The 14,928-nt window shown below is 55.2% G+C and overlaps 1 protein-coding gene across 5 annotated transcripts; it reads left to right on the top strand.

Moving 5' to 3' along the window:
• The first annotated feature begins 867 nt into the window (after nucleotides 1-867).
• On the top strand, nucleotides 868-11,527 carry HDHD5 (haloacid dehalogenase like hydrolase domain containing 5). Of its 5 annotated transcripts, none has more exons than XM_086402640.1 (8): nucleotides 868-983; nucleotides 4,505-4,708; nucleotides 5,553-5,665; nucleotides 6,523-6,616; nucleotides 7,603-7,636; nucleotides 9,718-9,892; nucleotides 10,736-10,924; nucleotides 11,029-11,527. In XM_086402640.1, exons 1-8 carry the CDS (start codon nucleotides 873-875, stop codon nucleotides 11,312-11,314), a joined length of 1,206 nt encoding a protein of 401 aa, XP_086258766.1. In that variant the 5' UTR covers nucleotides 868-872; the 3' UTR covers nucleotides 11,315-11,527. The 5 variants fall into 5 exon arrangements, with proteins under 5 accessions (XP_086258766.1, XP_086258770.1, XP_086258767.1 ...); XM_086402644.1 differs by having other exon boundaries at nucleotides 6,523-6,725; XM_086402641.1 differs by having other exon boundaries at nucleotides 4,356-4,708.
• The last annotated feature ends 3,401 nt before the right edge of the window (nucleotides 11,528-14,928 follow it).

The following is a 14,928-nucleotide window of genomic DNA, read 5'->3' as shown; positions in this document are numbered from 1 at the left end:
GCACAGTCACCTGTGCTTCGTGGGAAGCAGCGTCTTCCTTAACATGTCAAAGCTAGAGGGTCCATGCAGGTTAGAAGTAGAAATGGAAAAAAGAAAGTATATGGACAACATTTTGAAGGGAAAATTAAGAAACCAGACATAATTTTCTGTAGACTCTGCAACACTGCTCAGAGGGGAGTTGGAGGCCGAGGGGATCAGCACCTTGTTCAGTCTGGGTCTAAGAGCTCCTGGAATGGCCTCTTCCGACCCCCTCGCCCGAACCATCCTGTGATGTTGGGAGCTGTATCTGGGGTCCCAGAGCTCTTCCAGAAAAACCCACCCTTCTTTACCCCAATAACTTACACAAGGCCAAATAGAACAAAGCTGCCTAGAGTAGAGGGTTAAGGGGGCCGGGACCCCGGGGGAGAGTGGCAGGGTTGTGAGCTCCTGTTCCAAATGGGCTACAGCCCTGCAGAGTGGGAGACCCACGAGGTAAGGGCTTCCAACGTTGATGGACCCTGAGGGTAAAATAAATCCGCTCGGTGATGTAAATCAGCGAAAACCAAATGCTGTGTGAGCTCACTTACATGTGAAATCTAAGAAACAGAATAACCAAGCTCACAGATCCAGAGAACCAGAGAGAGACTGGTGATTGCCCGAGGCGGGGTGGGGTTGCGAAATGGGAGAGGCGGTCAAGAGGTATAAACTTCCCATTATCTGATGAATAAGTCCGAGCTCAGACGCGGTCCCCAGAGACCCAGGCAGAACTACAGCTCCCGAGATGGCCCGCACCAGCTCCACGCCCCCGACACTGAGGCGAGACTACAACTCCCGTGGTGCCTCGAGCGCCGCCGGCCTCTGATTGGCTGCGCGGAGCGCGCAGGCGGCGGCCCATGGCTGCGCTAGGCGAGGCGGCGGCGCGCTGGGCGCCGGGGCTGTGGCGGCGGGCGGTGCGCACGGCCGCGTGGCTTCGGGGCAGGCGTTTCGCGAGCGGCGGAACGCAGGTGAGGGTGGCGGATACGGGGTGGGCTGCGGGAGCCCGAGGGGCTTCCCGTGCCGGACTCGGAGCTGGGTTCCCGACCTCTGAATGTCATTCCCACCTCTCCCGCCTTGGCCGCGAGTGCCGACGTCACGTCCCCTGCGGTCGTGCCAAGCGCACAGCCCCGGGGGCGCCGCGTGACCCCGTCGCTCGCGGGGGCGACCTGGGGGCTGGGGACTCGGGACCCCAGGCAGGACCCCAGCCCCCCGCGTCCTGACTTTCTCCACTTTCCTGGTGGCAAGAGTAGGAGGAGGGGAAGTGATGCCGCTCCTTTCGGGGTCAGCCCTGCCCGGGCCACGCACTCCCCGTGTGACTTACGGCAAGTTACCGCCGCCCCTTGGTGTTCACAGCGGACACCGAAACCCTCGCGTGCTTGAATCCCACAGCTGGACCCCGCATCCGCGGACCCACCAACCCACTTGGTGTGTGAGGTTTGTCATCAGCATTTGGTTGAATCCAGGGCTTGCCTGGTGGTTCAGTGGTAAAGAATCTGCCTGGAATGCAGGAGACATGGGTTCAATCCCTGAGTCAGGAAGATCCCCTGGAGAAGGAACTGGCCAACCACTCCGGTAGTCTTGCCTGGAGAATCCCGTGGACAGAGGAGCCTGGCAGGCTATATAGTCAGTCCATGGTTCGCAGAGTCAGCACGTCGGCGTCAGGGCTAGCCCTTAGCATGTATTGTTTTTACAGAGGCTACCAGGGGCACTTTGTGTGATGTAGTACCTGTCACAGGGACTGCAGGGATGCAGCTAGTTGGAGTGGACAGTGTCCCAAATGGTGCTTGTGCTGCTGTTGAAAAACACATCCACCAGTTCCAGATAAGAAGCAGAAACACAAAGGAGCATCTTAGTTGTCCCTTCATTTCAAACTAATCTTAAAATCACACTTTTAAAAATTGAAGTATAGTTGACTTACAGTATTGTGTTAATTTCAGGCATATAGCAAAGTGGTTTAGTTGTGTGTGTGTACTTATACATATATATATGCATATATACACACATATGTATGTTTTTTCAGAGTCTTTCCCATTATAGGTTATGGCAGAACATCAAGTATAGTTCCCTGTGCTATATATCAGTTCCTTCTTTATTTTAGGTATAGTAGAAATCCACACATTTTAGCACTGCCACAAATATGAACTTTAATTAGAAAATGTAGCCTGATACCCAGGACTAATTTAAAAAAAATGAAGTGATATAGAATAAAAATACAGAAGAGAATGAAAAGAAAAAAGAATGAGAAGAAAAAAAATCTAATCCTGTTGCCTTTCTCTAGGAAACTTCACTTCAAAAATTAATAGATGTTATTTTTTAGAGCAGTTTTAGGTTTTCAGAGAAGCTGAGCAGTAAGAATAGAGAAGCCCCAGACCCCAATCCTCCCGTCTCCTGCTCTTAATGATGGAGGGGCCTTGACTCAGTCGGTGGCTGGATGCCTGTTTCTGTGACTGCACACACCCGATGGTTGTAGGTAGAGGTTACACACCCACAGGAATAGATGAGGCAGGGTCCGGTCATTGCTAAATTGTCCTGAGACCTTCTTGTTCTCAGTAGTGGGGTCTTTGGATTCTTATGTCTCAGAGAGCAAATGGTGTAACTATTTAGAATATGGCCACTAAGAGCAGTGAAACTATGGTCAGCTTTTGCCGTCATCAAACAAGCTGTCTTGTATTTTAACTGTGTATTTAAAAAAGAAATGTAAGAACAGTATTATGAACTGCATAGGCGCATTTTCCAGAATCAACAGTTACTAACATTTGGCTGTACTTGCTTTGCTTATCTCCCTCCACCCTCTTCTATTTTGTGGCTCTAAGAGTTTGAAATGAATCCCTGATTTCTTGTCATTTCAACCCTAAATTCTTCTCTGTGCACTTCTAAGAAAATAAGGATATTCTGAACATAAGCACAATATGTGTGCGATGAGAGTGGCTTGACTTGGCTGACGCAAACAAAAGGAAAATGGAAAACAGGTTAGGTTGGATTTTTCTGACAATTTAAAAACATCTTGTATGTTAATAGTTCATAAAATAAAAGGTGGGATGAATTTTTAAAAAGAGGATAGTGTTCAACTTTGTAAATCCAAGAAATGCAGATTGAGAGGAGATTTTTTTTTTAGCTTTGAAATTAACAAGACATTTGATTCTTAACAAACTCTTTGATATTGTGAAAACCTCTTTGGCAAGGGCTCCAGGGTCCATGTGAGCTGATACATCTTGTTAGTAGGTGTTCTGTCATTGAAATGTCTGTACCCATTTGGCTTACTACTCTTGCTTTTAAGAATCTAGCTTGAAAAAAAAAAAAAAGAATCTAGCTTGAAATGTCCATAATATGGAAAAATCAGTAAGCATGAGGAGGTTCTTTATAACGTAATTTGTAGCAGCAGAATATGGGAAAACCTAAGTGAGATAAGGGAAACCTATATTAGTGGAATATTCACTCAGAATATTATGTAGCCAGAAACACGGAGGATGTAAGGCTGTATGTACTGATGCCAATAGAAAACCAAGAGAGACCAGTGAAAAGAAGATGGGAAGAAAAGCACAGCATAGTGCCATTTGTGTGTTGGTGAAAAGATGAGAAAGTAGCACCATCCGGGAAGGGTTTCCAGAAAATACCGAGAGGGGTTGGCCCTGGGTGGAAGAGGAAGCAGGAAACAACATTTTTTCTCTATATCATCTGTAGCGATTGAGTGTTTTTTAAAAGCTCTATGTGTGTTGTTATGGTAAAACTTAAAAGGTGGTTATGAAGGCTGTTGTAACAGATTAAAATGTTTCATGTCAAGCAAAAGAACAAGACACAAATCACACGTATAAGGTGCAGTCTCAGCCACGTAACACACAGAAGACTAGAAAACGGCGATTAAAACAAATCCTGATCCGTCGTGTTCAAGTCCTGGGCTTATTTCTGAATTTCTCTATTTTCCAATTAAAAAACTTCCTTTAGGGACTTCCCTGCTGGCTCGGTGGTAAAGAATCTGCCTGCCAACGCAGGAGACAGTGATTCGGTCCTGCTCGGGGAAGATCCCACAGCCTGTGGGGCATCTACACCCGTGCAGCACGACTGCCGAGCCTGTGCTCTGGAGCCGGGGAGCTGCAGCCACTGAGCCCACCCAGCACATCAGCAAGAGAAGCCACTGCAGTGAGAAGCCCACGCACCACAACTAGAGAAACACACGACTAGCTTTCTCGCTGCAACTAGAGAAAGCGCTTGCAGCAGCAAAGACCCAGCACAGCCATAAATAAATAAATGAAAGTAATCCTTTATATCAGTTATGCAAAGCTAACTTTAACCAAGTAGTCTGTGCTTAAAAATACCTGAAAAGGCCGAATTCTCTATTGCAGATGGATCTGCCTGGCCAGCAACCCCAAGTTGTCCTCTGGAATCCAAGGCCCGGGCTGGCCCGAGGGTGGGGATGAGGCCTCCCCCCACGCCTCCCCACCCCGCTACCTCTCTGCCTGACTTGGGCTGCTCTCGTCTCCTCTCCGTGCAGAGTCCACCCACTTTTGGGTTGCTGTTGGACATTGATGGGGTACTGGTGAGGGGCCACCAGGTCATCCCCGCCGCGCAGGAGGCCTTCCGCCGGCTGCTGGACCCCCAGGGGCAGCTGCGGGTGCCTGTGGTCTTCGTCACAAATGCTGGGAACATCTCACAGTGCAGTAAAGCTGAGGAGCTGTCGGCCCAGCTCGGCTTCCAGGTGAGGACCTCCCCCCACCACGGAACCCCCTCTCCAACACTGACTGCGCCCTTTCCCCGGGGTGGGGCACATTGTGGATGAGCCAGGGTAAACCTCCCAGACCTGCTGGAAAAATAACTTGAAGCTTGAGGCCAGACTCAGGGGGAGAGCCCCATTGGCAGAGTCCTCTTTTATGAAAAAGAGCACTGTGGACTTGGCCATTTCCATCTTTCCTCCTGGGCCTCGGGGTCACGTGTTCCTAAGTGTCCATGTGTCAGGGGAACGGTGAGGTGACAGCTCTCTTTTCTCACGAGTAGGATGGCACAGTTGCGTGAGCTCTTGCCTCTCACCCGCCGGCAGCTCCCACCTCCCTGGCATCCACGTGGCGTGTGTTGGCAGTGGATCTGGGTTTGGAAAGAGCCCTCACGAAACCTAGAGAGTAGAGCTATTGCCGGGTGGCTGGGACACTGCTTGGGGACAAGGCCGGTTCCTCCCCTGGTGTCCAGACAGTGGGGCTTTGAGGTCACCAGTAGCACAGATACTGAGAAGCCAGGTTTTATTGAGAATTGAGAACTGTCAGAGGCAAAGGCAGTGACGAAGAACACTGAGCTCGTGCACGAACTCTGTGGTTCTCCAGCAGGGCTGAGAGATCGGGGTGTGGGGAGCGGGGCAGGTGGGGCCTGTGGTGGCCACAGCTCCTGCTAGCTCTGCTGTCCGGGCCCCTCACCCATGTTGGGGTAGCTCCGGAAGAGTTGGGCCCCCTCTGGGCCAGTTTCTCCTCCCCGTGTCCCCACTGCTCCTGACGCTGTCCTCGCCTGCCCTCACCTGCGTGTTGTCTGCTCTCCCTCTCTTGGCTGCCCTGCAGGTGGAGCCTGACCAGGTGATCCTGTCCCACAGCCCCATGAAGCTCTTCTCGCAGCATCATGACAGGCGGATGCTGGTGTCTGGGCAGGGGCCCCTGGTGGAAAACGCTCAAGCGTATCCTGCTGCTGCTTCCAGCTCTGCTGTCCTCGCCTGGCCGAGGGAACTGGGGCCCGGCTTGCTCGGTGCCCACGGGAGGAGGGAGGGCAGCTCCCAGGTGTCCAGCCCTGGCGTCCGGGGGTTCCTGAAAGCCAGCTCACCGCCTTCAGCCCACTGGGCAGCTCCCTGGAGAGTCTGACTCACTGTAGCCCGAGAGCCCAGGCGGTTCTGTGGTTCAGTTTGGGCCCCACAGCTCCCTGTGCTCGGTGCGCGTCTGCGTGGAGCTCACCCCCAAGCGTGTGCTCACCCCCAGGAGTGTGCCCATAAGGGTCAGTCCCCGCTCTGAAGCAGTCTGTTCACTTGCTGCTCCTGCAAACCTGAGCTGAGCACTGCTGTGGGCAGCCGCGCCCTGGGGGCCAGAGCAGCACACGGCTGCTGCTTCATCAGGGCTCCTGCTGGAGGCGGCGAGAGAGGCCTTAGGACAGGACCACAGCAGAGAGCGCTGGAGGGTGAGGCTGCAGTGTGTCCCCCAGACTGAAGCCGGTCCATCGTCCAGATGTCATCCGGCCTGGCTTCTCCAGGCTCTGGCCAGCCTCCCTGTCACCGAGGAGTCTTCTCTCAGCTGTCCTCAGAGTGCTGGTGCTCCGGGCTCTGGGCCAGTTGGAGCTCGGGGATGGGGCTTCCTGCGTGCCTCTGCTCGGGGATCCATCACCAGTCCCCCTGCCTGCATACAGTGTCTCCTGGCGTGTGCTGGCCTCATGCGCTCTGTCCAGGGTTGAAGTGGGCTTGATCGGGTCGGGGGTGCTTCCTTCACTTTCAAAGGCATCTCCCCCTACACCCTGCCCTGGCCACTTTGCTTCCTGACCTTGCTGCAGACTGGGTTTCAAGCATTTGGTCACAGTGGACGAGCTGCGGGCTGCCTTCCCTGTGCTGGACATGGTGGATCTGCAGCGGCGGCCCAAGACCACGGTAACCGGACACGCTCGGGCCCCCCTCGCTGACCCTGCAGCCCCGCCCCCAGAGAGCAGGTTCCTCGCAGGACACGACTGGCCAAGGACTTAGTCCCTAGATGCACGGGGTGAGGACTGTTCTCTCTCCTTCCAGAGTCCTCTCGTCCCTTCCAGCTGGCGGCTTTGTGCTTTACCAGCCCTTCCAGAGTCGCCCGGGAGGACCCTGGCCTTTGTAGAGTTGATCGCGTCTCTGCGGTCCTGGAGCCCCTTACAGAGGGCTGTCCTGGTGGGACAGCTTCCTGGGAAAGCAGTTCTGAGCATCTGTGCCCAGCTCCTTTTGGGTTTGGTTCATACTTGAACCTTCTCTCCTGGTCAGTGGTCATGGGGCCTGTCGCTGACCCTCTAGGGTGACTGCTCTCTCCTGCTGGCCCTTCGCCCTCCTTCCCCGTGTGAGCTCTGTGTCTCCCACTCTGCAGCGTGATGACACAGTTGTTACAGAGCAGACAGGCCTACTTCTGTTGGTCTGCATGGCTCTCGTCCTGCCCTGCCTCCGAGCCATGCGCAGTGTGTCCTCAGCCAGGTGTCGCCCCAGCTCTCAGGACAGCGCAGTGACAGCCCCCAGGGACGTGCTCGGCCCAGGTCTCAGCTGGTCGTTAGCAGAGCCGAGACCTGGGCAGCTGTTCCTGGAAGAAATGGGCCCCAAGACTGCAGTCAGTGGGGCCCCGCCCCCGGAGTGACGCCAGGCTCCTGTCCCTCCTGGGCTCATCTCATTCTCGGCCGCCTGATTCCAGACTCTCACCTCCCATCCTTGCTGCAAGAAGACAGTGGAGCAGCCGACCCCTGGCTGACCTTCACACGTGGCGCCCCCGCTGGGTGCTGTCACCCTCTCCCTGAGGACCTTCTCCTCGGCCTCGGCCACACCGAGGGTCCCTCTGTCATCACGCGTCCCACCCCCTGGAAACCAGGTGACCATGGCATTGACGGCCTCTTCTTGGTCTCTTGCAGCCGCTTCCAAGGAGTGACTTCCCTGCGATTGAAGGTAATGAGGTCCCTGTGTGATGCGGGCAGTGTGGGCGGGGTGCTGGACGCTGGGCTCTGGTCTCCATCTGCCATTCACCACCTCTGAGACATTAGCTGCTGCTCATCTTTCCTTCCCCATGCCACCTGCCTCGTTACTCCAGAAAAACCATAAAGGTAGAAAATCTAACTGGAAAGGTGCCTAAGGTAACCTGGCCCAGTGTTTCTCAGCCCTGTTAAACCCAGTTTTGCCTGGGCAACAGAAATATTGTATGGTCCCACTTACTATCCCAAGTGATCTCATAGATAATACAACTTTCCTGTACACAAACGTTATGGAGAAGGAAATGGCAACCCACTTCAGTATTCTTGCCTGGAGAATCCCATGGACAGAGGAGCCTGGCAGGGCTACAGTCCGTGGGATCACAAGAGTCGGACACGACTTAGTGACTACACCACCACCACCACTGTACACAAAGGTCAATTCACTCTAAAGCCAGAATTGTATGAAGAAATAAACAGTTTTTAGTAAGGTAATCTGCATTTCAGTATGTGATAATTACCCAAGAGAACATAGTTAAGTAGCAAAATGATCGTAGCAAAATGATGATAGCAAAACAATCATAGCAAAAGTAGAATCCCCGGGAGTGTCACAGCTATAAACGCAGTGTGTTCATAGGTAACATAGGTGTGCTTCGGTGTGACAAACACAGTGTGTTCACAGGTGTGTAAGTGTGCTTCATCGTGCCAAACGCAGTGTGTTCACAGGTGTGTAGGTGTGCTTCAATGTGCCAACGCAGTGTGATCACAGGTGTGTAGGTGTGCTTCGGCGTGCCAAACGCAGTGTGATCACAGGTGTGTAGGTGTGCTTCGGCGTGACAAACGCAGTGTGTTCACAGGTGTGTAGGTGTGCTTCGGCGTGACAAACGCAGTGTGTTCACAGGTGTGTAGGTGTGCTTCGGCGTGACAAACGCAGTGTGTTCACAGGTGTGTAGGTGTGCTTCGGCGTGACAAACGCAGTGTGTTCACAGGTGTGTAGGTGTGCTTCGGCGTGACAAACGCAGTGTGATCACAGGTGTGTAGGTGTGCTTCGGCGTGACAAACGCAGTGTGTTCACAGGTGTGTAGGTGTGCTTCGGCGTGACAAACGCAGTGTGTTCACAGGTGTGTAGGTGTGCTTCGGCGTGCCAAACGCAGTGTGTTCACAGGTGTGTAGGTGTGCTTCGGCGTGACAAACGCAGTGTGTTCACAGGTGTGTAGGTGTGCTTCGGCGTGCCAAACGCAGTGTGTTCACAGGTGTGTAGGTGTGCTTCGGCGTGCCAAACGCAGTGTGTTCACAGGTGTGTAGGTGTGCTTCGGCGTGCCAAACGCAGTGTGTTCACAGGTGTGTAGGTGTGCTTCGGCGTGCCAAATGCAGTGTGTTCACAGGTGTGTAGGTGTGCTTCGGCGTGCCAAACGCAGTGTGTTCACAGGTGTGTAGGTGTGCTTCGGCGTGCCAAACGCAGTGTGATCACAGGTGTCCTGCGCCCCTCGCGTCCCGGCCCCTCCCTCAGCCCTCACTTCGAGTGTCAGTCCTGTGACAGTGAAGACAACTCCCCGGGGCGTGCTGCCCAGCGGGCTGCGGACTGGCCAGCGCCTGGTCTTGAAGCTGGTGCTGGCAGCCTGTGGGCAGCTCAGCCTGCGTGCTCTGCCGGGTTTCAGTTTGATCCTCCGCACAGCAGTGAGTGTCGTCCTTATGTAGTTGAGGAAGCTGAGGCTGAGACATGCTGAGAACTAGCCTACAGTCTCAGAGGGATGTGGGCAGCGTCAGCCCTGTGACCCTGTCTCTCCACCGTGTTGCCAACTGGCCCTGGGGCTCGGGGGACATGACCGGGTGGCTGAGGTGCTGGGCAAGGGTCGGTCAGCAGGGGCTGTTGCTCCTCTGCTTTTAACCCTCGGGGTGGCCCGGTGGACACATAAAGGAGCCCTCAGGAGCTCCTCCTGGCTCGGCTTTGTTCACCTCCTGGGACCCATGCCCTCTCCAGGGCCATGCACCCCGGGGAATGGCTGGGGCCAGGCATGGTGGGACTCCCTGAGCCCTGGCTCACAACTCCATGCTCTGCAGGGGTGCTCCTCCTGGGGGAGCCTGTGCGCTGGGAGACGAGCCTGCAGCTGATCACGGACGTCCTTCTCAGCGACGGGAACCCTGGCACAGGTCTGGCGACGGCCCCCTACCCCCACCTCCCTGTCCTGGCCAGCAACACAGACCTCCTCTGGATGGCCGAAGCCAAGATGCCCAGGTGAGGACACTGGGTCCCCGCCTCAGCCCTGGGTCCCCACCTCCAGCTGATGGTGGCTCCTCAGCCATCCAGGTGCTCTGAGCTCAGACTCCTTCGTCTAGGCCCCGGGGTTGCCATGGTAACCTGGCCTCTGGGAGAGGTCTCCAGGGTCACTTCACATACTGAGTAGTAAGGGAACACTGCCGCTTACTGAGCACGGAAGGTGGATCCAGGTGGGGGTTACCCCCGCTTGCCTGCCAGAGTCCAGCAGGACGACTCCTTTCGGCCCTCGGAGCGCGAGCGGTGCTCAGGCCCTGTTGTCCGCACCCTCCCCTCCCTCCCTGCCTTCACCCGAGGTGCTGGTCTCCCACTCCTTGGTGTCCTTCTGCCCATAAGACGCGGGGAAGGGAAGAGGATTTTGAGGCGTGTGGCTCTGGGGAGGGCCCTCACCCTGCCCGGCCGGGCTGCGCACAGCACGGAGCACGGTTTTGCTGACCCGCAGGTGGCCTCCTTGGAAGGGCAGCTGCTGGCACTTCTGGGCTTGTCTGGGGCCACAGGCGGACAAGTGACGTCTCCTCCACCTGCCTCCAGATGAGCTGTGCGGGGCCAACCCCGAGCCGCTGCGCAGCCGCCCAAGGGGGACAGGCCATTGTGTTCGCTCTCATTGCTTTTTAAAGTGTGGTTCCACAGCTCGCGGTCAGGCATGTCTTCTGGAACGTTCTTCCTAGAGTTCAGGTTTGCTGACGCTAGGTGAAGGGAGTGGGTTATGTAGGACCAAACGGCAGGAGGCGACTTATCGTTGATAAAGCCAATTTGATGTCACCTGTTCATTCAGTGATGTCAAAATTGAAACCTCTCTGACAGGTTTGGCCACGGGACCTTCCTGCTGTGCCTGGAGGCCATTTACCGCAAGCTGACAGGCCGGGAGCTGTGCTACTCGGGCCTCACAGGCAAGCCCAGCCTCCTCACCTACCGGTACGCCGAGGGCCTGCTGGCGCGGCAGGCGGCGCGGAGGGGCTGGGCCGCCCCCATCCGGAGCCTCTACGCCGTGGGGTGAGCCCCCCTCCTCCCCCGTGCTCGTGCCCCAGCCCCCTCCACCCCGAGTGGACAGCACCCTGCCCGCTGCCACCACACTGAACCGGGTCCTCTCTCCCCAGCGACAACCCCATGTCCGACGTCTACGGGGCCAACCTGTTCCACCAGCACCTGCAGACTCAGCAGGAGGGGGCGGCCCGGAGCTGCGCCTCCATCCTGGTGTGCACGGGTGTGTACGGTCCCCAGGCTCCCAGCCCCACTGTGCCCGCCCTGGGCAGTGAGGGGTCTCCATTCCACGGACACCGGGACTTTGGCTTCAGGCCCGAGCTCCTGCAGGCAGCCCACGTGGTCAGCGACTTGCACGAGGCTGTGCAGCTGGTCCTCCGCAAGGAGGGCTGGGCTCTCTAGGGCCCAGGGATGGGGGTGGGCCTGCCAGCTGTCCCCCTGCCGCTCCCCTGCAGACAGCGTCCTCACCCGGTGCGGGTCTCTGCCTGCTGCCAGCATGGGCTGTGATTCTTAGACACTGTTTTGTATGGTCTTTTAAGTTACTTCCCAGAGACTTTGGACCTATTTTTTTTAAGTGAAAATAACTGTACAATAATAAATATTCATTTTGCTGTGTCTTGTGATGCTCTGTCTGGAATGCACTAAAGAGTCCCGTAGGGAAGGATGGTGGGCAAGTGGAGTGGGTGACCTGAGGCATTGGTGAGAACATGGACCCCTGCCCTTTGCAGTCTGGGCCTCGAGCCCCGTCTGTGCAGGACTGAGTCTGGCCCAGGCCTCACCACGGACTTAACCACTTCCCTGATGTGGAAAGAAAGAGGGGCCTTTCCTACAGTGACTCTAGAAACTGTCTCATGTTCCTGGCTGCTCTTGCAGTCATCCCGGTCATCCCGTGCCTGTCTTCCAGGATTGTGGCCCCCACTCGCCATGCGCCCGCCCCCAGCCAGCCCTGGTCCCCGTCTTACTGCCCCTGACATAGCCCACTGCTCCCTCCCTCCTTTTTTTTTTTCTTTTTTCCCTCCCTCCTTCAGACTCTTCCCTGGGCTGCTCCTGGGAGGGGCGAGGGGGAGGGCGAATGACATGTGCCCCGTCCCTGAGCAGGACCATGTCCACAGGCCCTGCAGGAGGCCCCCACCACCTCCAGGCAGCAGCAGCTCCTCCTCACATGCAGCCCACCCTCGCCTGCAGACCCCTCCAGCCCTAACGCCCTTCACAGGCCCAGTCAGGGCAGAGCTTTGACCAGCTCTCTTATCAGGTCCCTGCAGTCAGGCCCTCCTGCCTCCGGGCCTCTGCACTCGCCATTCTCTTACTTCCAACATCCACGAAGCTCCATCCGTTTTTCAGGATCTGGGGATGTGACCCCCTCAGAGGGACTCCCTCAAATTCCTGTAAAAACAGGGTCTTCCCTGCTGCTCCAATGGGTAGGGCTCCAGCTTCCATTCCTGGGTGGGGAACTCAAATTCCTGGTACAGCAAACAAAAACAAAACCAAAACAAAACAAGATCGCGCTCTCCGCTGTCCTGCATCATCTTCCCTGAGGTCCCCATCACCCGTGACCTATGATCACTCCTTACTCTACGTCTTCTAAAAGACGTGCTCTGTGCACTGTCCATGCTGGTGCCTTCTTGGGTCCCCTCACCCACATGCTGGGTGCTTGGCAGGACTGCAGACCCACAGGCAGGCGTGGCTTCTCTCCCTCCTGTTCCTTGGGGGAGGGCAGGGGCCCCACCCGCAGTGATCCCCACTCCTCTCCAGCTCCTTCCCATCTGTAGATGGTGGATGCCATGAAGGAGCTGTTGTAGGTACCACGCTGTGCTGTTTAGGATTTTCTTCAGCTGCCTGTCTCTGAAGCCTGACCACAGCATCTCCAATGCTGTCTGAACATCACGGCATTCGGGGCAGGCATCTCAAGGACTCTGTTGCCCACCCTGCTGGCCTGCAGGCCTGCCTACCTGCGGCATGGATGGCCTCAGCATCTCAGCCACGTTCCATGGAGAGAAGAGGGCGAAGATGGAGCAGGTGGTGCTGGAGTCCCTTTAAAGAACTTTCCTGCAATGCATCTTCCCCGGTGGTCCAGTGGCTAAGAGTCCGCACTCCTAATGCCAGGGGCCCAGGTTCTATCCCAGGTCAGGGAATTAGATCCCACATGCCACTACAGGAGTTCCAGTCACTAAAAGATCCTGCAAGCCACAACTAAGACCTTCGAGCTCTCCCTGGGCCCAGGAGGCCCCCAAGAGTGAAGGGAGAGTGCAGCAGGAATGGGAAGCCACGCTGGGTGTGGCCGTGTGCAGGGTCTTGCCGGAGCCCCAGGCTGAAGGGATGGGGTGACAGTGTGTGTCTGCCCCCAGCTCTGCCCTGTGGCTGGCAGCTGCTCTCTCTGTGGCCCTTTCTCTCCCTTTCTAACACTTGGTTTTTCCTGAAGGTGGTAGGAGCCCTTCCAGGTGGGGTGCAGGAAGGAAAGGTGACCGCAGGTCACTCACGCAGGTCAAGGACAGGGCGGGCCACTAGGCTGCAGACTGGTCTCGTTCCTCTGGGGCTTTGTCCAGACCTTGGAACCAAATCCACAACCAGCTGCTTCATTGCTCAGCCAGACTGAGTGAAAAAGTTACCTTTTTGTGTTTCAAAGGAGCCAAGTGAATACAAACAAGACTGAGTCAGTCTGCATGGGAAGTAAGCACATGTTCAGAATAAAGTGATCAGCCCAGAGCAGAAGCGGACCATGCGGTGTCCACGTGGGTCTCCAGCCCTGACCTTGGTGCTGGAACCCCACCCTTCCTTCGTGTCCCTGTGGTGCTGGCAGCTTCTGGCCTCCCAAGGACACCCCTAGGCTGAGGCAGGTGGGGAGCCAGTGGGTGGTCAGGCCTCCCCAGGAGCTAGGGTTGCTGTAGCAACCGGATGCTGCCTTGAGGGCGGATTTTTAAAATATCTCGGCTAGAATAGCTTTGTTCCTCCAATCTCTCTTGTCACTTCCCCCGTACCGCGTGGTGCAGGGAAGCTGGGTCGTGCGGGGATGCCTGCCTGCTCTCTGCCGGGGACTCCTGGCAGCTTCTGCCAGGGGCTGGAGGTGCGAGGATTGTCTCCGGCTGTGAAGGGCTGCGAGGCTGTCAGGCCTTCAAGCTTTTGCTTCCAACCTCCTCCAGCTCTTGGTTCCAAAAACCTCATTTTCTCTTTTTTCGGGAGACAGAGAAGAGGGGTCTGGTTTGAAAGCCGCCTCCCTTCTCCCACTGTGGACCTCACTCCTACCAGAACAGCTTCAGCATCCGGGACCTCCCTTTGGAGCCCGAGGCAGGTCTCATCTCGTCTGCTTTTTCCTGTGTGTTTCTAACTTCCTCTTTGGCTTCGTTTATTCACTCAACAAATGCCTGCAGAGCACTTACTGAGCCCCTGAAAGAAATGAAAAACTGCCTAGTTGTGGAGAAGTTCCTGTCTTCACCCTGGATTTGGTCCTATCGGATTTCAAACATTTTAAAAAGGTTACAGTAAATTAAGACAGTGTTCTCTTGGCAGAGGGTGGGATACAAACCAATGGGACAAAACAGCACTCAGAAACATGTACATTGAAAATACGGCTTAACGCACTCAAGGTATTTCTCACTCATTTCATAGCCTGATGTGGGCCAGGTGCTGCCCTTGGCCTTCCCCTGCAGGTGGTGACTCAGACATCCAGGTGCCTTCCATCTCTCATAACAACTCTATGAAGGAGGTGCTATTAATTATTGTCCCCATATTACAGGTGAGAAAATCGAAGACAGATCAAGTAACTTGACCAAGGTCACCCAGCTTCTGAGTGGTGGAGTCAGGAATTGAACCTAGTAGTCTAGGTCTAGTGTGTATACCCTTAACTACTATGCCAGCTCCTTTATCACTATACGATGAAATTCTTTATTTCATAAAGATATTCTCGAGTATAAAGTTTATTTTTTTCTAATGCGAATATGGTCACGCCAGCTTTTTAAAGGCATTTTCTTTTTATCATTTTTATCTATTTCATTTTTTGGGCTGAGCTGGGATTTCGTTGC

The sequence above is a fragment of the Bos grunniens genome, chromosome 5, assembly GCF_055505025.1.
Source record: "Bos grunniens cultivar Pamir isolate PY7600 chromosome 5, Bosgru_T2T1.0, whole genome shotgun sequence".
Lineage (NCBI taxonomy): Eukaryota > Metazoa > Chordata > Mammalia > Artiodactyla > Bovidae > Bos > Bos grunniens.
The sequence above is the reverse complement of the archived record's forward strand: the minus strand, read 5'-3'. Positions and strand labels throughout refer to the sequence as shown.